The sequence below is a fragment of the Anomaloglossus baeobatrachus genome, chromosome 5 (assembly GCF_048569485.1).
Source record: "Anomaloglossus baeobatrachus isolate aAnoBae1 chromosome 5, aAnoBae1.hap1, whole genome shotgun sequence".
In the NCBI taxonomy this organism is placed as follows: Eukaryota; Metazoa; Chordata; class Amphibia; order Anura; family Aromobatidae; genus Anomaloglossus; species Anomaloglossus baeobatrachus.
The window spans coordinates 554,084,604-554,111,064 of NC_134357.1; the positions used below are offsets into that span (position 1 = coordinate 554,084,604).

Here is a 26,461-nt window from a genome sequence, read left to right on the forward strand (position 1 = left end):
ACAAGGGTATCAGGAAAAATTGCACCATAAAATGTACTGTGCAATTTCTCCTGAGTACACAGATACCTCATATGTGGTGGAAATCAAATGTTTTGGCACACAGCAGGGCTCGGAAGACAAGGAGCACCATTTGACTTTTCAAACGCAAAATTGTCTGGAATAGTTAGCGGATGCCATGTTGTGTTTGGAGAGAAAAAATGCACCATAAAACATATTGTGCAATTTTTCCTGAGTACACAGATACCTCATATGTGCGCTCAGAAGAGAAGGAGCACCATTTCACAGCAGAATTGGTTGGAATTATTAGCGGATGCCATGTTGCGTTTGGAGGTGCCTAAACAATTGAGCTCCCACACGTGACCTCATTTTCGAAACTAAACGCCCCCCCATACAAAAAAAATATTAGTTTGGGGCAAAATAAAAAATACGGACGTCAGTAAAAAAAAATAAAATAAAATAATATGAGCACCTGCAACCGACACGAAGGCAAGTGCCACACGTGAGAGCGATGCACGAATCTCGCATCGCATCATCCGGCACAGCCACACACTCCTGTCTGGAAGAGAGTGACCGTTCCGGATGATGCGATGTGAGACTCGTACATCGCTCTCACGTGTGGCACTGGGCTGACCCTTACAATATTCAGTAAAAAATACTGCAGTTGATGATTACTACAGTATAATTTTACTGGCCCTAAACTAAGTTTATTTGTATTTCCTTTTTACAGACAAAAAAAATCAGGACGCACGCACGGATGAAAATTGGTGGGGGACTAGGTAGGATGGAAAAAAAGATGGATGGAGGATGGGAGAGTGCACGGTGGATGGAGGCGCGGCGGAGGATGGGAGAGGGTGCGGCAGATGGAGGAACGGCAGAGGATGGAGGAGTAGCGGCGGATGGGAGGGGGGAAAAGGGTGAGGGGTGGAATGGGTGAGGGGGGAAGAGAGGGTGGAAGGTAAGATTGGGGATAGCTACCTTACAGGATGGATCTAGGCAGCAGGCTCACAGCAGATGGAGGAGGGTGAGAGGTGGAAGAGGGGGCAGCAGATGCATCAGATGAATGAGAGAGGGCAGCAGATGCAGGAGAGTGAGAGGTGGGGTGGGGGCAGCAGTTGCAGGAGGGTGAGAGGTGGGGAAGGAGGAAGCAGATGCAGCAGATGCAGGAGGGTGAGAGATGGGATAGGGGGCAGCAGATGCAGCAGATGCAGGAGGGTGAGAGGTGGGAGAGGGGGCAGCAGATGCAGGAGGGTGAGAGGTGGGAGAGGGAGAAGCAGATGCAGGAGTGAGAGGTGGGGGAGGGGGCAGCAGTTGCAGGAGGGTGAGAGGTGGGGGAGGAGGAAGCAGATGCAGGAGGGTGAGAGATGGGATAGGGGGCAGCAGATGCAGCAGGAGCAGGAGGGTGAGAGGTGGGAGAGGGGGCAGCAGATGCAGGAGGGTGAGAGGTGGGAGAGAGTGGGCAGCAGATCGGGGAGGGGGGGCAGCAGCAGATGAGGAGAGCGGTGGCAGATGAAGGCGGGCAACGGCTGATTGGGAGAGCGGTGGTAGATGGAGGGGGCAGCGGCTGATGGGGAGAGAGGTAGCAGATGGAGGGGGGCAGCGGCTGATGGGGGAAAGTGGTGGCAGATGGAGGGGGGGCAGCAGATGGAGGAGGGCGGTGGCAGATCGGAGGCAGTAGCGGAGGTGGATCGGGGGCGGTGACTACTACTGCTGCTGCAGCAGCGGCTGAAAGGGGGCAGTGGCGGGGGCTGATCGGGTGCAGCGGTGGATTGAGGGCACTTACCAAACTTGCAGGGATCACTCTCCTCGGCTTTCAGGATGGAGTGAAGCTGAGGGAAGTGGTCACCTACAGATCACCGGCCCCAGAACCAAGGTGATTGGAGAGATCGGTCACAAGGCCGATCTCTCCAATCAGAGCTGGGGGCAGGTGAAACAAAGTTCATCCAGCTCCAGCCAATGATCAGTGCTACAGCTACACTGATCATGGCTGGATTTCAATGTTTCAGTTATTTTCAATGGCTGAAACATCACAGTGGCTGTAATTGGCTGAGCGGTGTTCGTCAGCCAATCACAGCCTCCGTAGGTCTGGGGGGGAGAGACGCCACCCCTCCTGAGGTCAGGCAGAGGTCCTGTCCTCCCCGAATCTAAGGTTTTTGCACACCGATCGCAGCCACCGGGGCTCCGAGGCCGCGATTTCGCCATGACGTACTGGGTACGTCATGGGTCGTTAAGTACCATGTCACCATGACATACCCAGTACGTCATGGGTCATTAAGGGGTTAAAGAAATTAGACTGTTATTTTTTGTAAAGCAGACAATGGAGGCAATATAGTTTTATTTACCGTAGATTATTATGTTGCCGAGGCAAAACGCCAACTGAAAGATATCACCACCTACGTTCCTCTGCTGTTTGACCCTACAAGTAAAATTAAAAATAAAGTACGCACTTTTTTTTAATAAAAGTGTCATCGAGGGTATTATATCCAAAAAACAAGCAGAAAGATTGCTCCCTGACTTTCCCAATAAACCACATTGGAACTTTGTGCCTAAGATTCACAAATGTCTTGCACGACTGCCAGGACGCCCAATTGTCTCCAGGGTGGGCTCAGTAACCGAACCTTTGTCTAAGTATGTGGACTGGTTGCTGAGTCGCATTTTTCGGTCGACATAATTTGTAAAGGACACAAATGATTTTCTAGCTTCTCTTGATAACATAGATTGGCAAGATGGCTGTCATCTAGCGTCTACTGTATAGACGTAGAAAATTTATTAGACTCGTATTCCCCAGGACTTAGGGATCAACACGGTTAAGGAAACCCTTGTGAATGCCGAAACAGTTAATTGATCAAGTTCATTTGTGAAGCCTTGGATCTCATTCTCAGAAATAACGCCTTTAAATTTGCAGACAAATGGTATTGGCAATGCTATGGAACAGCGATGGGTACGCCCATAGCGTGTTCATTAGCTAATATTTTTCTAGGTGTTTTGGAAAATAAATTTGTTTATAATTTACAGAATCCTTTGTTTTTTTAAGTATTACATCCGCTATGTCGACGATATCTTTATTATTTGGGATAGATCTGAGACTGATTTCCAGGGCTTCATTGAGTTTCTCAATAATAGTAATTCTATGACCATAAAATTTACTTCGGTCTTTGGTGGCAGTAAGCTGAATTTCCTTGATGTGAGTAACTGTGGGGGGAGGGCCGAATTGACAGGGAGGTCTAGAGAAAATCTACATCTACTAACATGCTATTGTATTATAATAGTTGCCTTCCAGCACATGTTAAGAAATCCCTCCCCTACAGTCAATTTCTACGTCTTAGACGAATTAATAATAGTGAAGATACGGTTTAGTCACAAGCTGAAGATCTAAGGAAAAGGTTCGCCACCAGAAGGTACCCAACAGCCGTAATACAACAAGCCTTTGAGAGGGCTCATCAACTCCCCCGTGATAGTTAATTTAGTAACATCAACAAAACTAATGTGACCCGAGATAACGAGAATATAGCTAAAAAAAGATAAGACACAACAAGATGGTAAGAGATTTGTCTTTAATTTCAAGTACAATCCTCTTGACAAAGTGATACGATGGGCAATAAATAAGAGCTAGCACATTTTGGAATCTGTCACAGATTTAAAGGCGTTGGTAGCACAAAAACCTTTGATTTCATACAGAAGATGTCAAAATTTGAGAGATATTTTGGTTCGTAATCTGTTTATCCCCAACAAATCAAGGCTAGAAAAAACTACATTGACTGGCAACTATAAATACGGTAACTGTTCATTCTGCTCATTTCTTTTGACAAGTAATCCCTTACAAATAGGAGATAAAATTTACGAAGTAAGGGACTTTATTTCTTCTAAGACTAATTACGTTGTGTACGTGATTTTTTTGCCCTTGCGGCCATTTTTATATCGGTAAGACAATAAGACCCATTTTTGTGAGATTTAGGAAGTATTATAACAATATTATCTCGGGAAAAGGTGTCCCACGTCTAATTCAACATGTCTATGACTATCATAGTAGTAACCCTGAAGTGTTAAGATTTGCTGGCATAGAAAGAGTTACTTACCCTACACAGGGAGGCGATCATGGTAAGATCCTGCTTAGAAGAGAAGCTAGGTGGATCATTGACACCAGAGCACTTGGTGCACTGGGTCTCAATGATAAAAATAAAGGAAGTAGCCCAGGCACACAGTGCAAGAAAAATAGGAACAGTCCAGGTATGGTATGCTTGAACAGATTTTATTTTTCACGAATAAAACGGTACTGCCCGACGTTTCGGCTCGTGCAAAAGCCTTCACCAGGGACAGAAAAGTACCGTAGTTATAGGATATAGGAAAAAATCTCATAGATACGTCAAGACTTGTAGATGGGAGTAAAGTTTAGGAATCAACAAGGAGAATGCTTGATGGGAAAATGTTGTTGCTACATATGAGGTAGTCAAGGAGAACACCAGTAGATTGCTATCATGCAGTGTGAACAGGGCTCACATAGAAGAGTTTGGGAAAAGGATGAATGCGATTAACCACCGGAGTATGTATGATATAATAACTGATCATACGTAGTGTGGTAGATAAGTCACCAAAAGGTGAGGACAATTGCACTATTAGTAATAGGATAATGGTGAGAGCACCAAGGAAATGCCTATTGCGGCATAGTGGAAGGTGAGTATGTGGAGGGGGCTCCCTCCACATACTCACCTTCCACTATGCCGCAATAGGCATTTCCTTGGTGCTCTCGCCATTATCCTATTACTAATAGTGCAATTGTCCTCACCTTTTGGTGACTTATCTACCACACTACATACTGTATGATCAGTTATTAGTCGCACTTTGCACTTTTTCCATTGTCATTAGTTTATCTCATTAGTCCATGCCCAGACTAATTTAATATACTTTATAAATAGCACTTTGCACATTATATACATTTTACTGGGCTTTTTCATATTAGTTTATAACATCCATTTTACATAACATATATAGCACCTTGCACATCCTTTTGAGTCTTATGTTATATATTTATTTTTGTTTAATTGTTTATGGATTAGTGCAATATTTACATTTTGCGATTTTTGCACATATACTCTGATTTTATAAGGGACTAGTGCAAATCTTTGTTACTAACACTCTAATGGTTTAATTCATCATATTTTGATGTTAACTGGCTGTTATTACATTGACATTACATTAGTATACCATTTTTTTTTTTTTACATCAATTTGATCATTTTTGTTTTTGACTGTATATAAATTGTCACTTGACATCTTTCGAGATTTTGATTGGTATATTATTAATTTTAGTCATAACTGGTCTGTCCGATCCTCTATACCTGTTATAGCGCATTTTATGTTTTATTAGTTTTTAATGATTATTCAAGATGCATTAATAAAAAATTCTATATTTTGGCCATATACTTTGTCCTTGTGTTGTTGTTTGCTCTTATCTAGTTCATGTCCCGTTCTAGAATAATTAAAGGGTATTCCTTGTTGACCAAATGTGAAATGTTTGATGCACATGGAATATTGCTTTTTATTTGATTTTTAGAAAACAGACATCAACTGTATATATTATAATTCTAATGTAACATCTAACGTGCTTTCCTTTTGTTTACTTATTTCCTTTTGCTTTGACTGTTTCTTTTGTGTTTTTCTAAGAAACATTTCTTACCTTCTAGTTATGATAATGGCTTTACCCTTGTGCATTTTGTGATGTTTAAAAAGATCCCATTTGTGTGTAAACTATTTCCCTCATTCTAAACATGTCAAGGGTTTCTCTCCTGTGTGAATTCTTTGGTGTTTAACAAGATGCGATTTTTGGTTAAAACATTTCCCACATTTTGAACATGAATAGGGTTTCTCCCCTGTGTGAATTATTTTATGTTTAGCAAGACCTGAATAATGTGCAAAACATTTCCCACATTCTGAACATGAATAAGGCTTCTCCCCTGTATGAGTTCTCTGATGTGCTACAAGATTAGATTTATGTGCAAAATATCTCCCACATTCTGAACAAGAAAATGGCTTCTCCCCTGTGTGAGTTTTTTGATGAATAACAAGACTTGACTTATGTGCAAAATATTTCCCACATTCTGAACATGAATAAGGCTTCTCCCCTGTGTGAGTTCTCTGATGTTTAACAAGATGCGATTTTCGGTTAAAACACATCTCACATTCTGAACATGAATAGGGTTTCTCCCCTGTGTGAATTATTTTATGTTTAGCAAGACCCGAATACTGTGCAAAACATCTTCCACATGCTGAACATGAAAAAGGCTTCTCCCCTGTGTGAGTTCTGTGATGTGAAACAAGATTTGAATTTTGTTTAAAACATTTCCCACATTCTGGACATGAAAATGGCTTCTCCACTGTGTGAGTTCTCTTGTAACTAACAGACTCGGAAGAAAATTTTTTCTCACCTATATGAATTTTTTGGGGGATTTTTTGATATAGTGAATTTGAAAATGGCTTCTTTGCTGTATGAGCACTTCGGTTTTTAATTCCTCCTTTGTGACATTTATTTTTCTTAATAGTCTGTGATGAATCAAAAGGTAAGACTTGTTTAATAGAATCAGATGATAAATCTTTGCGGTGAAGGGACGATGATATACCTTGAATAGTGGCATTCACTTCAGTTATATCTTGTGTGATATCAAGTTCGTCTGATTTAAAAATTGAAGATGTCAGTTGTGCCTCTAATATCCTGGTACAGTCATCTGCCAAGAATAAAAATTATTTTCAATAATATATACAAATTTAAAGATATAGCTTATAAAATAGCTTGTAATGCTGTTACTGTCATCCTCGCTTGTCCTGCACACTTTCCATGATGCAGGTATCCTGGGAGTACGCTTATTTAAGGCATCCTCCCCCTATAGGAGTTGCCGGGGGAACGTGATCTATCCTTACAGACATGTTGCTAGTTGTCAGGTCCGTTCTTTTTCCTGAGTGTTATACAGTGTGTGCAAACACGTGTCTATATGCTGGAATCCACTGTGCCCGGTGGACCTGATATACCAGCTTTACCTACCGTACCTGCCACATCTATTTATACTAGCTGTGCCTGCCAAACCTGCAGTGACTGTCAGTATCCTAACCCAGATCTCTGGGACCAGTTGTCACAGTAGGGGGATTTCCTTGAGTAGCACCAGGCGACTACATTCCAGCACAAGCCTATCCGCGGCATCAGAAGCTGTAGTGAAAACGAGGTAGTCTCTTAGTTATGCCCCTCCTGGTTGAGCCAGTGCTGCGGCCCAGTTGGTCCACTCCCACAATCATAACATAGCTAAAGAAATTGCATATGAATTGTGATTATTTACTAAAACAAAAAACGTTTACAATCTAACCCATCTTACAGTAGACCTCAGAGCAGGAACCAGGAGGCCATGATGTTCAGCCCACTTTGTTCATTTTGCCTCCCATATATTTGAATATTAAACCATCAAATAATGTTTTGTAGACCAAAATGACACCAAACTGCTACTCAGCCAGTGGAACAAATGGAGGGTTTCCAAAATGGTTTTAGCTTGATTATAAAGGGATATACCGTATTTTCTGGCGTATAAGACGACCCCCAACTTTTCCAGTTAAAATAGAGTTTGTGATATATTGCATATACTCGAATGTAAGCTCACCCAAGTTAGGCTGGTTTCACACTACGTTTATTTAACATCCGTCCTTAACGTTATTTTAGCGGAAATACGGATCCTGCTTTTACAGCAAATAACGTATGCAAACGCATGTTATTTTGCAGGATCCTGCACTGGATGTTTAGGGGCGGGCATTGGAGTCATGTGATCGGGAGTGAGGGAAACTAGACTGGGAGCCGGCTTCTGACAGCTGCAGACACTGGTAACCAAGGTAAACATCGGCCTTGGATACCCGATATTTATCTTGGTTACGAGTGTCTGCAGCTGCTAGGAGCAGGGCTGCCTGCACACGTAACCAACGTAAACATCGGGTAACTAAGAGAAGTGGTTACGCGATATTTACCTTGGTTACGAGTGTCCGCAGCTCTCAGGTGGGAGAGAGAGGGAGGGGGAGAGACAGAGATAGAGAGAGAGAGGGTGAGGGAGGGAGGAGGAGAGAGACAGATCACGCGAGACTGGTTCTGGGCATGCTCAGTACTTTCTGGGCATGCTCAGTACAAAAGCAGGATCCTGTCTATCAGCACGCCAGCGTTCACCTGCGTTCGCGTGCTGTTTAGTGCGGATCCGGTGACTTGCAGTATTTTGACGCAGCTCAAAAACGCTACAAGTAGCGTTTTTGAAACATGTTAAAAAACTGCAAGTCACCGGATCCGCACTATAACGCACGCAAACGCAGGTGAACGCATGTTAACGCGAGTCCATTGCAAATGCATTGAAATGAAAACGCATTTGCACTGGATCCGTACTTCCGCTAAAATAACGTTTTCAACGGATGTTAAAAAGACGTAGTGTGAAACCAGCCTAATGTCCCCATTGTTTAGTAAAATCCTCTGCTGTAATGTCCCATGCAGTAATGAGCCCATTGTTTTATAATGCACTCCTGCTGTAATGTCCCCATTGTATAGTAATGTGCCCTGCTGTAATGTCCCATGCAGTAATGAGCTCATCGTTTAATAATGTCCTCCTGCTGGTTCCCTTCTGTCCCCTCATCAAGCAGTTGTTTACACACAATAAAAGATATTCTCACCTGTCCTCCGTGCCCGTGGTGCCTCCAGCTGTTTCTTGCAGTCCGCACACAGATTCCTCCGTGATAGCGTGAACAGAGTGGCCGCTGCAGGATGTCTTCATGGCTTTACTACAGTTGAATACCTTACGGCGCCACAGAGCATTCAACTGCAGTAAAGTGCGTCCAATACACAGGGCCGCCGCTACTGTCAGTGCTTTACTGCAGTTGAATATTTTCTGGCGCCGTAAAGTATTCAACTGTAGTAAAGCCATGACGACATCCTGCAGCGGCTGATCCGTGCACGGACGCTATCACGGAGGAATGAGTGTGCCTGCGGACTGCAAGAAGCATCTGGAAGCAGCGCGGACAGGGAGGAGAGGCGAGAATATCTTTTATTGTGTGTAAAGTGATGACACCCGGCATATAAGACAACCCCCGACTCTTGAAAAGATTTTCAGGGGTTAAAAAGTCGTCTTATACACAGAAAAATATGGTAGCTTCTGTGGAGTCAAAAGAATACGGTAAATGCGATTTATTGACTATATGTTGTGGTATCACTATTTGTTTTAAAAGCATCCAAATGCAATGTTTGATCACTTCTAATTCTTTTACATTTTTGACGAATTTCAGGGTTGTTTTTTTTTGTTTTTAATTAAATGCAAAACAAAAATCAACCTAACATTACAGCTAAGATAAAGTAGAATATGCCACAGAAAAAAAATATCAAACACTGGGATCAGATGAAGCATTACAAAGGTGTTATCATGTAAAGTGACAGATGTCAGATTGGAGAAATGGGGTCTGGATAGGAGCAGAAAACTGTCTGCAGTGGAAAACGATGAAATAAGAGCGGCTTTGGTACTAACTACTATAGAGAAAAACTATGACTATAGACAATAACACATCTACTAAAATGATCGCCCTCCACCCCGACAGCCTTCACTGTCAGTGATTTAGTAACTAAAGGTGACACATCGAGTAATTACAGTATGTGGCTCGGGGGCTCTCGGCAATCCAAACTATTGTAGGGGACAATATTTTCTGTCAGATGAGTTTCTTGAAGACATATTAGACATTTAGTTTCTGCCTCTCGGACTCAGCAATGGACGACTCCAGAACAAGTTCTTATATAATGGACATTTGTACAATTCAGAGAAAATATCTTTCAGGCTCTTGAAGGTAAAAATATCAGAACTTTATGTGTTATTACTTTCCCTTTTTATCTAATTACATTTTAGAAATCATGTGGGTGGGCTGCCCGGCCTCCATGTACCCACTGTGGGGTAATTCTAACCTCCCTCATACACTGTGTGCAGAATTATTAGGCAAATGAGTATTTTGACACATGATACTTTTTATACATATTGTCCTACTCCAATCTGTATAGGCTTGAGAGCCAACTACCAGATAAGTAAATCAGGTGATGTGCATTTCTGTAATGAGGAGGGGTGTGGTGTAATGACATAAACACCCTATATAAGGCATGCTTAATTATTAGGCAACTTCCTTTCCTTTGGCAAAATGGGTCAGAAGAGAGATTTGACGGGCTCTGAAAGGTCCAAAATTGTGAGTTGTCTTGCAGAGGGATGTAGCAGCCTTGAAATTGCCAAACTTTTGAAGCGTGATCACCGAACAATCAAGCGTTTCATGGCAAATAGCCAACAGGGTCGCAAGAAGCGGTTAGGTAAAATAGGCGCAAAATAACTGCCCACGAATTGAGGAAAATCAAGAGTGAAGCTGCCGATATGCCATTTGACACCAGTTTGTCCATATTTCAGAGCTGCAACATTACTGGAGTATCAAAAAGGACAAGTTGTGCCATACTCAGGGACATGGCCAAGGTAAGGAAGGCTGAAAAACGACCATCTTTGAACAAGAAACATAAGATAAAACGTCAAGATTGGGCCAAGAAATATCTTAAGACTGATTTTTCAAAGGTTTTATGGACTGATGAAATGAGAGTGACTCAGTGACTCTTGATGGGCCTGATGAATGGGCCAGAGACTGGATAAGTAAAGGGCACAGAGCTCCACTCCGACTCAGACGCCAGCAAGGTGTAGGTGGGGTACTGGTATGGGCTGGTATCATCAAAGATAAACTTGTGAGACCTTTTCCGGTTGACGATGGAGTGAAGCTCAACTCCCAGACCTACTGCCAGTTTCTGGAAGACAACTTCTTCAAGCAGTCGTACATGACGAAGTCGGTATCGTTCAAGAAAAACATGATTTTCATGCAGGACAATGCTCCCATCACATCCATCCAACTATTCCACAGCGTGGCTAGCATGTAGAGGTCTAAAAGATGAAAAAATAATGACATGGCCTCCTTGTTCACCTGATCTGAAGCCCATAGAGAACTTGAGGTTCCTCATAAAATGTGAGATCTACCGGGAGAGAAACCAGTACACCTCTCGGAACAGTGTCTGGAGGCTGTGGTGGCTGCTGCACGTAATGTTGATTGTAAGCAGATCAAGCAACTGACAGAATCTATAGATGTTAGGCTGTTGAGTGTCATCATAAAGAAAGCTGGCTATATTGGTCACTAATTTATTTGGGTTTTGTTTTTGCATGTCAGAAATGTTTATTTCTAAATTTTGTGCAGTTATATTGGTTTACCTGGTGAAAATAAACAAGTGAGACGATAATAATAATTCTGCACAGTAATAGTTACCTGCACAAACAGATATCCTCCTAAGATAGCCAAATCTAAAAAAAAGCCACTCCAACTTCCAAAAATATTAAGCTTTGATATTTGAGTCTTTTGGGTTGATTGAGAACATAGTTGTTGATCAATAATAAAATCCTCTAAAATACAAGTTGCCTAATAATTCTGCACACGGTGTATGTTACAGTTACCCTGTGCCGAATTTGGATAAAAATGCCCCTATCAGCACATTCATCATAAGGGAGAGAAGGAAGATTCATCAATAAGATGCCGAGATTATAGGAAGATGGATTCATTGCTCTCAGTATGGGAGAATCAAAATAATAATTTTGTAGTTATGTTTAGTGATGAGTGAACCAGTGGATATTTGGGATTGCTGAACCAGCACAGACAAAAAAAGAAAATCGGGTTCGGTAGCCCCCCAAACAACGAACCCCATACAAGTCAATGGGAAGCCAAAAGTTCCAAACTGTAAAATGGTCGTAATAAGGGCTCAGGGGGCTTTGAAAGGAACCTAAATGGAGGTAAGAGCAGGACAATTGCCCTGCAAATAAATGTGGATACATAAATGACTTACAGGGCTTCTGTCACCATAGCAATTATGTTACATAGCAAGTAAAGGCAGAACCTAAACATTTTAACAGTGACTCCACAGAGATGGATTTGAGAGATTCTCCAGACCATAAATTTAAACAGGCCCTTACAGAGCCTGTATTCCCAGTTCACCTTACAGAGCCAGTATTCCCAGTTCACCTTACAGAGCCAGTATTCCCAGTTCACCTTACAGAGCCAGTATTCCCAGTTCACCTTACAGAGCCTGTATTCCCAGTTCACCTTACAGAGCCAGTATTCCCAGTTCACCTTACAGAGCCAGTATTCCCAGTTCACCTTACAGAGCCAGTATTCCCAGTTCACCTACACAGTCAAGATTGCCAGTTCACCTACACAATCAAGATTGCCAGTTTAACCACAAAGTGTTAATTACAAATCTAGGCCTGAACAGAGCCTCTTCAGTTCAGTTTCCCCACACAGCCAAGATTTCCAGACTTCCCCCACACAGCAAGAAATATAACAAATTTCCCCTATGTGGCCTGTATTCCCAGCTCCCCACAGAGCCAAGATTGACAGAGTTCCACCATAGTCCACCAAATTGTAATAAAGGCCCCTAAACAGCCTCTTTACCCGGTTAACTCTCAGAGCCAAGATTGCACGAGATCCACCACACAGCACCCAATTATAATACAGATGGGCCATGGAACCCCATCCAACAGAGTGCTCAAAAACCAGAAGAGACAGGTGCCTGACTTGTTGAGGTTCCCATTGCTTTACTCATTTTCAAAGGTGGTGACATTGACGAAAGATGCCCATGCTCCTCAGGTGCCAACTCTGCACTTTCAGCAAGGCACCAATTGTTAGACTGCCTGTTTTAACAGTTCCCACACAGGAGCCAATTTTCTGCTCCATTGGTGGACAGTCTAGTTGCTGCATTTAAAAATCTCATAGCTGAACTTGGAATTCAGCCGGAGATACACCAGCTAGACTTACTACTGCCAGTCCCAGCAATTTAGACTTGACGCGGCTCACCCATGTTGATCAGTGTCTATCCTGGGAATGGAAAGCATTTATTTTGAAAAAAATATTGTTCAAAGCAGGAAACTCTGTCTGAATACGACAGCTTTGAATAATGGAATAAGACTGTCTCCATTTTTGAGTTTGGTGGTACTGTGGCCATGATGAAGAGAGGACTCGGCCACACTTCAGTGATGGAAGGAACCATGGCACCTTGAGGTAGTAACTGACAGCCAGACGGGGGGCCACCCAGTAATCAGAACTGGTAACAGTCAGGGGAATTTGGCGTTCAATGCAGCAAAGATTTGCTCACATTAGCCACGGTGCCCAGAGGCAACAACAAGCTGTTATCAGTTGGAGGTGTATTGCAGTTTAAAATTTACAGATTCCCCCTGCTTCAGAAAACCTATTTTAAAAAGGCGCTTAAACAGCCTTTTTAGCCGGTTGACCCTCACAGCCAAAACTGCCCGAGATCCCACACTCTTGCACAGAGCTGTAATACAGATGGTTTTCAGCTCCGCAACACCATGCCTGCTGCAGCGCAATTACAGGTTTGTGACAGATTAAGCCACAATACCTGGTGCACAAGGACTACTCATTTTTTTCAACTGAAACCATAGACACACTGGCGGCTAGTAGAATTTTGTTAAAAACTAAGGCCACGGATCCGGGGGAGAAATGCTTTTAATTATGCACGAATAAAACTTTGTAATTTTTTTTCATTGAGTGCCGTATTTTGTCAAGTGCTTTTTCTCCCTTGTCTCTTGCCATTGCTTGACAATTGTGCACCCTTATATCTATTGTCTCTACTATTGCGGCTGTGAATCCTCCCTCTTTTGCTCGCCTCATGTAGGTAGTGCTCAGGTTGAGAAGATTTTTACCCGTCACTTCAGGCTCTGATGGCACATCTTGTAAACCACCACTCTCTTGTCATCAGCACATTGCCAAAAGAAATGCCATGCCAGGGAAGTCTTTTGAGCTGGCTTTGCTTGGAGGGTTTTAACTGGCACGATGGGCAGTAGCAGCCAACTTACTGGCTATGGGCCATCCACAAGGCATTTGCCCCATGCTCCCTCTTTTGCTGTGCTGCATTTTCGTCTGCCTGAACACTTCTTCATCGGAAGTGCACACGTCATTATCATGGCCTTTACTTCAGATGGTGTCGAGCACCTCGTCGTCTTCCCACTCATCGTCATCCACCCACTCTTGAACCATACCCTCCTTCTCAGTCTACACACTGACGAAAGCCGCAGCAGTTGGCACCTGTGTTTCATCATCCTCCGAGCTGTGGTGCAGTGATCTGCAGACAGTGTCCACCAGCCTTCCCACGGACACATCTTCCCACACAACAAGTGGTTGGGTGTCAGTGCACTCGGTCTCTTTAACTTCTGGGGCAGGGCCAGGTGGATGAGCCACAGGATCCTAGCCAGCAGAGTCATCAAAAAGCAAAAGTGACTGCTGCACGACTTGTGGCTGACACTGCTTGGCTGATTTTGAATGGGTTGAGGTGGAAGCAAGATGACCATGGAACTTAGGAGAGAACTCTGAGATTTCAGCTGTGGATCGGGTGGAAGACAATGCAAAGGAACTAGAGGCATTGGTAGCCAAATAATCTAAAATCATGTCCACATGTGCTGGCCTCACCATTCATGTAGCGGTACATGGGCCTAAGAAATGACGATGACCAGCCTGCGTGCATCAAAAGGAAGGTGTCTTAGTTTGGAGCATAGCAGAAACAGATCCATCACATCCTCGCCCTGAAGCAGCAACAACCCCAGCAGCACCACCACGGCCACGTCCCCTATTAGAGGTTTGTGTGCCAAAGAATGAGAAGAAGTTTCGATTATTACACGACCTGTATACAGAGAATGATTATAACAAACCCTGTATACAGCTGTTTTAGAGCACTACACTAATCTGTGTGATGCAGCGCGGTATTTGATTTTGAATTACACACACCCATCACTGTCCCTCACTCCTACAGCGTCCTCTCCCTACAATGTATTTGTTATTTTAGTAACTGCAACTATCACTGTCCCTTACTACAACAGCATACTCCCCCCTATTTTAGTGAAAGCGAAATGGCAGCGTGGCCTGTGATCCGGCCATTATTCAGCACTGGACATAAGGTGTTCAATATGGCCCCTTAGCTTTACAGTTTGGGCTTGCTCATCCCAACTTATACCTTTTAACGGTGAACAAAAATAAAATAAATGATGTTACAAAGCAAACTTTCCAAACTACTTAGGTCTCCTCATCAACTACAAGATCATTATTTTGTTTCTCCCACTGAGAGCAATCAATCTTTATTCAACTAACGAATACGGCACCAAACTAAGAATCTAGGACGTCTCCAGCATCATTACCCTCCGCTTTCTCTTAGGCCCACTTCACACGCACGTGTCTCCGGTACGTGCTAGGTCCGTGCCCGCATGTACCGGAGACACGGGCACACATAAACCCATTAAAATCAATGGGTTTATGTGCACGCACGTGTGCAGCCATTGGCCCGTGCCTCTGTGCGGAGCAGACATGAGCCCGTGTGCTCCACACGGATGCATGTCCGTGTTTCCCCGGCAACACGGGTGTCACAAGGCCCGCACACGTACCACACGGATGTAGTGTGCATGCAGGCCCACGTGACACATGCCGGAGAAACACACGTGTCATGTTATAAATAAAAAAAAAAAAAAAAAAACACAAACTCAACTCCACGAGCCCTGCAGTCTCTGCCGCGGCTGTCACCTGCATCCGGCCCCCAGTGAATTTGAACAACGCATCTTCTTCACTGGGGGCCGGAAGCAGCGTCAGCGGGGCGTGGCCTGTGCCGGACACTGTCATTCAGCACTACAGACAGCTCCGGAAGAAGCAGGTAAGGCGGGGCTTTCCGTTCTCCGTGTGTTATTACGTATAACACACAGAGAACACGAATGTGCCACAAACACGGCACATGGGGAGCAAATGTACCGACCCGCGGGCTCGACTGCGACTGCCGAGCCGCTCGGATCCGTGCTCGTACTGCGGGTGGTGGCTCGAGCCTCTCACGGACTCGGGGGTCACGTCGCTCTGCAAGGGAGTTGGCGCTACACGCGGGGATTTGAGTGTTTGGTTTGGGATGATAGTTCATGATGCCACCCACGTGTTGTGGTGATTATGGACACCACCGCTGCGGTGAAGGTATGGAGCTCCCGGGAGCGATGTAATAGCTAGGCGTTGACCCCCTCCATGGGCAGGGGGTGTTGGTCCCGGTAGACGAGGGCCGGGGTGCAGGATGAAGTGTTGCGGTGAAGTGCAGTGCGGTGCCTGATGGCACTGGTGTACTCTCTCTGACACAAGACACTGGAGTCTCTGGTAAACCAAACGGAGTGATGAACGGGGCCCGCAGCCGGCTGCAGCTTCTTCCAGACTAGGTTGGTGATTTCCGCCTTTCTCCTGCACCTCTGTGTGTAAAATGTTTTGATTCCTATGCCTCGACACCGGTAGTCCGCTCCCCGACTTGTGTATGCCGGAGGAGCCCGTTTGCCCGCAGACGCTGGCCCTTTGGGTCTCTATGCCTTGGCGGTGGCTTTACCCTGTATGGTTGGGCTGTTGTCTTCTAAAGGGACTTGTGTGGGGTAGGTCCTTAAGTCCAGCCCGCAATCAGTTGATTCGACTCGGCCCTGTCGGTTCAGGGCTTTGTACGGGGTCTGAGTACCTTGCCTGGTGCTCCGGTATCCAGTTGGCTCCCCGGTTCGGTTCCGGCGGGCCACTACCCTGTCCCGGTCCCTTACGGTTCCACCGGTCGTATTCCCGGTCTCCTGCAGGCGGCCACCACCGTCTGCCTCCTTGCCGATGGTGACTGGGCTCCGACCCAGCCACCGGGTAGTCTCTTATCAGGACACGGACACATGACCTTGACTGCTCTCGATTTGCACTTGAACTAGTGTCTGTCAGACTAACTGTTTTCCCGCCTCTAGGCCAGTGAACTCCTCGGTGGGTGGAGCCAACCGCCTGGCTCCGCCCCCCTGGTGTGGACATCAAACCTGAAAGGTGGTGACAAGGTTTTTAGGTTGACTGGTGTTACCTAATCGGGAGGTGGTGTGGTGTTGTGTGTGACTACCTGGGACGACCTGGATAGTCCAGGGCGTCACACACAAACCACCCCTTTAATACGTACGTGTAAGAACGGTTCGTTTTTTACACGTGCGTGTGAAAGGGGCCTTAGAGGTCCACCATACAGATTAGATTCTGCTCCCCATGATTTTCTAAGTTGTCTGCACATTCTACGTACGCTGTCACTTGGCTTTACAGATTAGAGATCTGTGCAGCTAAGGGTCAACATCTTCTAATTTCAGGGGATAGTGTGGATCCTACCTGTGAGGCCTGTTTCAGACGTCAGTGAAAAACATACATTTTTAAGACGTGGTAAAAGGTGCGCATGTCCCTCCGTGTGCCGTGATTTTGGGACACGTCTTCTCCGTGTGCTATCTGTGATAACACATAGAGATCATGAACTTTATACTCACTTGTCCACGCCACGGAGGTCAATGGTGCTGATGTCTCCGACCGTTGCTGTCTCCCCGCTCAGGTTACTTCCAGGTTACAGTACAGTGAATATTCATGAGCATAATTAGCCAGCCTGGAAGCAGTAGACAGCAGCGCCAAAGACAGCATTGCAGAAGACAGGTAAGTATATAAAAGCTTTTTATTTCATAGACACATGTTTTCTCTGGTACGTTTCACACGGATCACACACCTGTGTGGTCTGTGTGACATCATTGGTGCCCGAGAAACATGGACTTGTTTCCGTGTAGAAAACACGGACATGCCTGTGCGCTGCACGGACACACAGTCTCTGAGAAATCACTGATGAGTGCGCAGACTCATTGATTTTAATGGGTCTGTGTATGTCAGTGATTCCAGTACGTATATAAACGGCGACATATGTACCGTAATCACTGACGTTTTAAAGAGGCTAAGATGGTGATAATTTGATATGCCGGACTACAACCCTGATAAAGCAGCCACAGTCGGTGACTGAGAAGAATCTGTGACTTCTCTGCATTTAGTGGTCACTACTCACCTGGGCGGTTATCTGTAGGAATCTCCTCTTTACTCCGCTCATCACCCCTCACATATGTCTCTGTAGTATTAATATGGGTCAGATCTTCACCCTGAGACAAATATTGTAAAAGTCACAGACAGATGGAGAAGTCCCATCTATGATCAGCTCTAATCCTGCCATCTCCACCACTCTCATTACACAAGTATAACACATATAATACTGGAGGATAAAACAAGACTGAGCACAAGACCTTCACAGCCGTCTACACATCATAGGGAGATTTCATGGCTCCTTCTCTCCATCTACCTGATGATCCTGAGGAACATCGGGATCTTCTTGTTTACAGTCCTGTGGGAGAAGAGGACAGGGACATCTCTCTGGTGTTGTCCTCTTACTGGATAGACCTGGAGGAGACACATACAGGGACTGAATTCATTCCTTACATACAGATAATTATAGGCCGTGTGTATTTAGTCCTGTCTATTACCTGGTGATGTGAGGGGCTGGGGAACCTCCATCATGACGTCCTTGTACAGATCTTTGTGTCCTTCTAAATACTCCCACTCCTCCATGGAGAAATAGACGGTGACGTCCTGACACCTTATAGGAACCTGACACATACAATGATACCGTCACCCCCGATCCCTTCATAGCGTTACTGTATAATGTCCCAGCATTCCCAGCAGTGTCACCTCTTCAGTCAGCAGCTCAATCATCTTGTAGGTGAGTTCTAGGATCTTCTGGTCATTGATGTCCTCATGTATCGGGGGGTGAGGTGGAGGCCCCGTGATTGGGCTCAGGGGTCTTCCCCATCCCTCAGACACAGGGTCCTGACAGCGCTCACTAGAGGTCTTCTTCACTACTGTGTAATCCTGGTTATGGAGAGACACAGTAAGAAATCTCACTCCAGACATTTCCAGAGTCCTCACCTCTCCAGTTCTGACCATCTGTTATTCCCATAGATAAGAATGGTGTAATGTGACGTCATCAGAATCTCTCACCTCTCCAGTAAGCCGGAAGAGGATCTCTAGGGTGAGGTGTAATATCCTCTCCGCCATCTTGTCCCTGTCCATGTCCATCCTTCACGGGGCAATCAGGAGAATTCTCTTCTATAGAGCGATTGTTCTCCCCCAGCATCTAATGTGTATGGAGCCTGAGCCCAGTAATGGGGAATCTCCACACACCTCCTCCTGCAGAGCCGCACACTAGATATATGGCTGCTCTGTGCTTCCAGGACCTGTGATGATGTCACATGGAGGGGAGGAGTCAGGGGTCACATGATCAGCTCCTCAGTGTAGTCCTATATTGGCGCACACACTGGATGAGGTGCGGTGCCAGTGGATGGTTATAGTAATCCACTGTTGCGCATGTATGTGTCCCCTGTTGCGCATGTATGTGTCCCCTGTTGCGCATGTATGTGTCCCCTGTTGTGTATGTATGTGTCCCCTGTTGTGTATGTATGTTTCCCCTGTTGCATATGTATGTGACACCTGTTGCGTATGTATGTGACCCCTGTTGCGTATGTATGTGACCCCTGTTGTGTATGTATGTGACCCCTGTTGCGTATGTATGTGACCCCTGTTGCGTATGTATATGACCCCTGTTGCGTATGTATGTGACCCCTGCACGCTCTTATTTCAGTCTTTGCTATACTGAGTTCTTTATTGATAAGTTCAGGTGAGAAGATTTATTGAGCAACTTTAAAACAGAAAGACGTTTCTGACTCGCCCACCCCAGGGCCTTAGGTGACTCGGTGTCGGGCCGGACTAATCCGGGGTAGTCAGCGGTGGTGGAGGCCCGATTCTGTGGCCTTGGTGGGGTCAGTTAATGCGGTGGCGATATTGGGGTGATGATAGTGTTAAAGTTCATATCATAGTATCATAGTATCATAGTATCATAGTTTTTAAGGTTGAAGGGAGACTCTAAGTCCATCTAGTTCAACCCGTAGCCTAACATGTTGATCCAGAGGAAGGCAACAAAAAACCCCAATGTGGCAAACACGTTCCAATGGGGAAAAAAAATTTCCTTCCTGACTCCACATCCGGCAATCAGACTAGTTCCCTGGATCAATACCCTGTCATAAAATCTAATATACATAACTGGCAATATTAAATTTTTCAAGAAAGGCGTCCAGGCTCTGCTTAAATGTTAGTAGTGAATCACTCATTACAACATCATGCGGCAGAGAGTTCCATAGTCTCACTGCTCGTACAGTAAAGAATCCTCGTCTGTGATTATCATTAAACCTTCTTTCCTCAAGACGTAGCGGATGCCCCCGTGTTCCAGTCGCAGGCCTAGGTGTAAAAAGATCTTTGGAAAGGTCTCTGTACTGTCCCCTCATATATTTATACATTGTGATTAGATCCCCCCTAAGCCTTCGTTTTTCCAAACTAAAGAACCCCAAGTTTAATAACCTGTCTTGGTATTGCAGCCCACCCATTCCTCTAATAATCTTGGTGGCTCTTCTCTGCACCCTCTCCAGTTCAGCTATGTCCTTCTTATATATCGGTGACCAGAATTGTACACAGTATTCTAAGTGCGGTCGCACTAGTGACTTGTACAGAGGTAGAACTATATTTTTTTCATGAACACTTATACCTCTTTTAATACATCCCATTATTTTATTAGCCCTGGCAGCAGCTGCCTGACACTGTCCACTAAAGTGAAGTTTACCATCCACCCATACACCCAAGTCTTTTTCTGCGTCTGTTTTACCCAGTGTTCTACAATTAAGTACATAATCATAAATGTTATTTCCTCTACCCAAGTGCATGACCTTACATTTATCTACATTAAACTTCAATTGCCACTTCTCAGCCCAATCCTCCAATTTACATAAATCTCCCTGTAATATAAAATTATCCTCCTCTGTATTGATTACCCTGCAGAGTTTAGTATCATCTGCAAATATTGATATTCTACTCCGCATGCCCCCAACAAGGTCATTTATAAATATGTTGAAAAGAAGCGGGCCCAATACTGACCCCTGTGGTACCCCACTATGAACTGAGACCCAGTCCGAGTACGTACCATTAATAGCCACCCTTTGTTTCCTATCACTGAGCCAGTTTTTAACCCAGTTACACATATTTTCCCCTATCCCCATTATTCTCATTTTATGTACCAACCTTTTGTGTGGCACCGTATCAAAAGCTTTTGAAAAGTCCATATACACAACATCCACTGCATTTCCCTGGTCCAGGCTTGAACTTACCTCTTCATAGAAGGTGATCAAATTAGTTTGACAGGATCGATCCCTCATAAACCCATGTTTATACTCTGTCATAAGGTTATTTTTCTTGAGATACTCCAGTATAGCATCTCTCAAGAAACCCTCAAGGATTTTACCAACCGTAGAGGTTAAACTTACCGGCCTATAATTTCCCGGCTCAGTTTTTGTCCCCTTTTTGAATATTGGCACTACATTTGCTATGCGCCAGTCCTGCGGTACCGACCCTGTTATTAAGGAATCTGAGAAGATTAAAAATAATGGTCTATCTATCACAGAACTCAATTCCTGTAGTACTCTGGGGTGTATGCCATCCGGGCCCGGAGATTATAAGATTATAAGATTATTCGTGACGCCACCTGTGGTAATTTGCAGCTATGGAGCCGCAGCTGCTGGAAGGGACCTCCAGGGCTGATGTTATGGCAGCTAAGGTGTTTCTTGCTCTCCACAGGTAGAGCGGGTACCCCGGGGCAACCTTTGGTGCTTGGTGAAGTCTATGGTGTTTGTGGGCGAGGTGCAGGGCCGACAGGGCAGTGGAAAGGAACAGACACAGACAGTAATTTCCTTTACCTTCTCCTTTACTTGTCCAACCAGTGAAGTCCAGGGAGCCTGTTACAGGTGGTAATGGCGATCCGGTGGCCTGGAAGCAGTCGGGGGTCTCACACTGGCCAGGTGAGTAATGAGGCCTGCTCCCTGTTGGTGTAAACGGGGTCCCACTCTTTCAGTATACTGAGACCCGCTCTGCTGCTCTCTGAGGTGATTTGTTACCTCTCCCGTATGGCGGTCTGCGAGGACTGTCAAGGGTGCCGTTCTTTCTATCTAGACTCCCAGCCCTGGCTTTGCAGCTGCACCTCCGAGTGCGGGGTGGACAGAGACCTGCAGTCCTCTTGTCCTCCGGATGCGACCACCGGTACACGAGTGGCCCTGAACTCCGATATTCAATTTCTTTAGCTATGAGGTTGGGGTGAGCTGGCTGCGCTCCACTCCCAATGTTCTCCTCCTTTTTACCTCTCTGTGGATGTGTTTTCCTGGGCCGAGCAATCTGGCTCAGCTCACAGCTCACACACCACAGTACTCGAGTCCTTGTCTCTCTGAACTCTCCTCACAGACTAACTTACTCCTCCCCCAGGTCAGGGCTTAAGGAAGGCTCCCTGGAACTCCAGGTTTAGAGCTCCCTCTGCTGGCCTGGGAGAGAAACTGTGTTGAATGATGGTACTTACTGGCCAATGGATTTCCCCAACTACCTCCAGGCTCAGCATTAACCCTTTTGAGGAGGGCAACACTGCAGTGGCGACCAGATCGCTGGGGCGCCACACTCCCCCTTAGTTAAAATCAGTACTACCGGACTGAGGAAACATAAACAAAAACATAACATTACTTTTCATCCCTTTTTGGGAGGCACTTTTCTTAAACGTTACAAACTTAAATGACATTACTACAATTCTTACGAGTCCAGTGTGGCTCCCTGCTGGGTGTCCATTACACTGCTCTAGATGTAGGTAACAGTCAATGGGGGACTCGCCGCAAGAAAACCCCCAACGTAGGCTCTGGGCGTGCGTCAGAGCATTGATGCCCTGATTTTATGCACGCCGGATGGGTTTTTCTTCTGGGGTAATTTGAGCACAATGGGTGCTAACTATAAACAATTAAAGTTTTGGTCACCCATAGTCCAGTGACCCAATTGTCCACAAATGTAATCACCTAAAACAAAAGCATTATAGACAGACATTTCAAATAATTATTTACACTCTAATAGGTACTTTTCTTCTTATTTCCTATACCTTGGATGGGGCTGTCCCTGGGTGCTACTTTGGGACCTGCGTAGTACTGGCGTTGATCCTCTACTACTTGGGATGTCTACTACCTCAGTGTTGCTGGTAGGTCTAACTCTGATAGGTATGCGTGATTGTTGCCTACGGGTTCTTAGATTCCCCAAGGGTATGACAGATTCACCAATGGCAGGGGGTTGATTCTCCTGTTCCACTGCTGGTGTGATATCTGGTGTTGGGACCGACAGTTCTTCAGGTGGATCTGGAACCTCTACTGCTTCTGGTACGATCACTTGCGGGAAAGTCAATACTGGTACCACTATGGCTTGATTTATTTGGGTCCATGTTTTGGGGAATTTTCCAAGTACTGTTTGGATCATCTCTTCTTCTTTTTCTTGAAGTTGGGGACTTTCTTGAACTTCTTCTTTGGTTTTACACCGTTCAGGGCATACTTTCAGTCGATCTCTTGAAACTGCTTGATATGTTTTGCCAGACTTTTAGTCTCTTTTATGCGCCATTTTTCAACCCTCCTCTGAACAGGGAGAGTGCGGGGCTTATCTTTGCGCTCTTTTCTCAGACACGCCCCTCTTCTTCCTGCGCTTAGCAAGTTACAATGGCGGCGATAGTTTCCACACAGTAAAACACAGTCTCTTAAGCACAGTTCTGTAAGGCACACGTCACCCTTATCAGCGGGTCTTGTTCATATCCTGTTCGTGACACCAGAAATGACTCGCCCACCCAAGAGCCGTAGGTGACTCGGTGTCGGGCCGGACTTGTCCAGGGTAGTCAGCGGTGGTGGGGCCCGATTCCGTGGCCCTGGTTGGGTCAGTTAATGTGGCGGTATTGGGGGTGATGATAGTGTTAAAGTTCATATAAGATTCGTAACGCCACCTTTGGTAATTTGCAGCTATGGAGCCGCTGCTGGAAGGGACCTCCAGGGCTGATGTTATGGCAGCTAAGGTGTTTCTTGCTCTCCACAGGTAGAGCGGGTACCCCGGGGCAACCTTTGGTGCTTGGTGAAGTCTATGGTGTTTGTGGGTGAGGTGCAGGGCCGACAGGGCAGTGGAAAGGAACAGACACAGACAGTAATTTCCTTTTACCTTCTCCCTACGCTCTGCTGGTGTAAACAGGGTCCCACTGTTTCAGTATACTGAGACCCGTTCTGCTGCTCTCTGAGGTGATTTGTTACCTCTCCCGTATGGCGGTCTGCGAGGACTGTCAAGGGTGCAGTTCTTTCTATCTGGGCTCCCAGCCCTGGCTTTGCAGCTGCACCTCCGGGTGCGGGGTGGACAGAGACCTGCAGTCCTCTTGTCCTCCGGATGCGACCAAGAGTACTCGAGTGGCCCTGAACTCCGATATTCAATTTCTTTAGCTATGACGTCGGAGTGAGCTGGCTGCGCTCCACTCCCAATGTTCTCCTCCTTTTTACCTCTCTGTGGATGTGTTTTCCTGGGCCGAGCAATCTGGCTCAGCTCACAGCTCACACACCACAGTACTCGAGTCCTTGTCTCTCTGAACTCTCCTCACAGACTAACTTACTCCTCCCCCAGGTCAGGGCTTAAGGAAGGCTCCCTGGAACTCCAGGTTTAGAGCTCCCTCTGCTGGCCTGGGAGAGAAACTGTGTTGAATGATGGTACTTACTGGCCAATGGATTTCCCCAACTACCTCCAGGCTCAGCATTAACCCTTTTGAGGAGGGCAACACTGCAGTGGCGACCAGACCGCTGGGGCGCCACATTTCCACCTGATCTTGATCGCAAGTCGCTGAAAATAAACAATAAACAATCCATAAATGTTGTGTACAATATATACACTATTTACACTATTGCACAAAATGTCATTGTCATAACATGTGGGAATAAAATGAGAAAGCTGCAGAGTAGAATCTATCCATAGGAAACGTCCATCAGAATTCATCAGGAATGGATATCCTGCAGTGACATTCCCCATATATTGCTGCAGTCACTATATACTGAGATCCTGCAGTGACATTCCTCATATATTGCTGCATAGTCACTATATACTGAGAGCCTGCAGTGACATTCTCCATATATTGCTGCATAGTCACTATATACTGAGAGCCTGCAGTGACATTCCCCATATATTGCTGCATAGTCACTATATACTGAGAGCCTGCAGTGACATTCCCCATATATTGCTGCATAGTCACTATATACTGAGAGGCTGCAGTGACATTCCCCATATATTGCTGCATAGTCACTATATACTGAGAGCCTGCAGAGACATTCTCCATATATTGCTGCATAGTCACTATATACTGAGAGGCTGCAGTGACATTCCCCATATATTGCTGCATAGTCACTATATACTGAGAGCCTGCAGTGACATTCTCCATACACTGTGTGCAGAATTATTAGGCAAATGAGTATGTTGATCACATGATAATTTTTATACTAGTTGTTCTACTCCAAACTGTATTGGATTAAAATGCTTAACACAGTGGACTGCACCAAGATGGGTGAGATTGTTTCACATCTATTGATAGAACTGTTGATATGATTCTATATGTGTGACACCACGGGTGTCATTGTGATGCCCTGGACTAGCCAGGTAGTAGCAGATAGCTCCCCGCACAACACCAGTCCCACACAAGGTAACACCAGCCAACCACATTAAACCCTAGTCACCTCCCTCAGTGCTTGATGTACACACCAGGGGGGGCCGAGCCAGGCGGTTGGCCACGCTCACCAAGGGGTTCAGAGGGCCTGAGGCAGGAAAATAGTGAGTAGTGAGTTGTTAGTTGTCAGTTCAGTTGAGTTCTGGTCAGGCAGTGAAGTGAAGGAGAGTGGAAGCAGGCCTGTGCCCAGGTCTGCAGCAGTCTGACAGGTATGAGGGTCGTAGCCCGCACACCTTGGCTAGGAGGCATACGGTGGCCTAGCCTGCAGGAGCCAGGAAGACGGCTCGGTGGAACCGTGGTGGACCGGGACAGGGTAGTGGCCCGCCGGTACCAACCCGGGGAACCGACTGGAAACCGGAGCACACAGGGGGGTACTCAGACCCTGAAACGAGGTCCAGAATCCACTGGACTGAGTTAATTCACTGATTGCGATCTGGACTATAGGTCCTTTCCCACCCAAGTCCCGACTGAAGACAACAGCCCACCAAGGGGGATAGAAAACCACCGCACAGGCACAGAGATCCCACGGGCCAGCGTCTGCGGGCAAACAGGCTCTCCCGACATATACATAGCCGGGGAGCAGACTCCCGTCACTGAAGCGCAGGCAGTCTACACATACACTACACGGTGCAGGAGAAAGGCAAAGACCACCAAACCGGGTGGGGGACCAGACGCAGCCGGCTGCGGGCACCGATCACTATCAACTTTGTTTACCAGAGACTTGTGTGTGTCAATAACAGTGAGTACAACAGTGCCATCCGGCCGCGCACCGCCCTGCACCGCCCAGCTACTTCTCCCCAACGGGTCCCGGGGCCATCATCCCTGCCCACGGAGGGGTTAACATCTTGCTGCATAACCATTTCCCCCGGGTGCCCCGTAACTGCAGTGGTGGTGT

General features: G+C 45.8%; 1 protein-coding gene across 1 annotated transcript in view; it reads right to left on the reverse strand.

The window, feature by feature from the left end:
• LOC142312982 (uncharacterized) overlaps window positions 1-26,461 on the reverse strand; it is a 147,126-nt gene that overhangs the window by 80,283 nt on the left and 40,382 nt on the right. Inside the window, 2 exon segments of the mRNA XM_075351970.1 lie at window positions 3,038-3,189; window positions 5,753-6,343. Coding sequence (XP_075208085.1) covers window positions 3,038-3,189; window positions 5,753-6,343 — 743 coding nt within the window.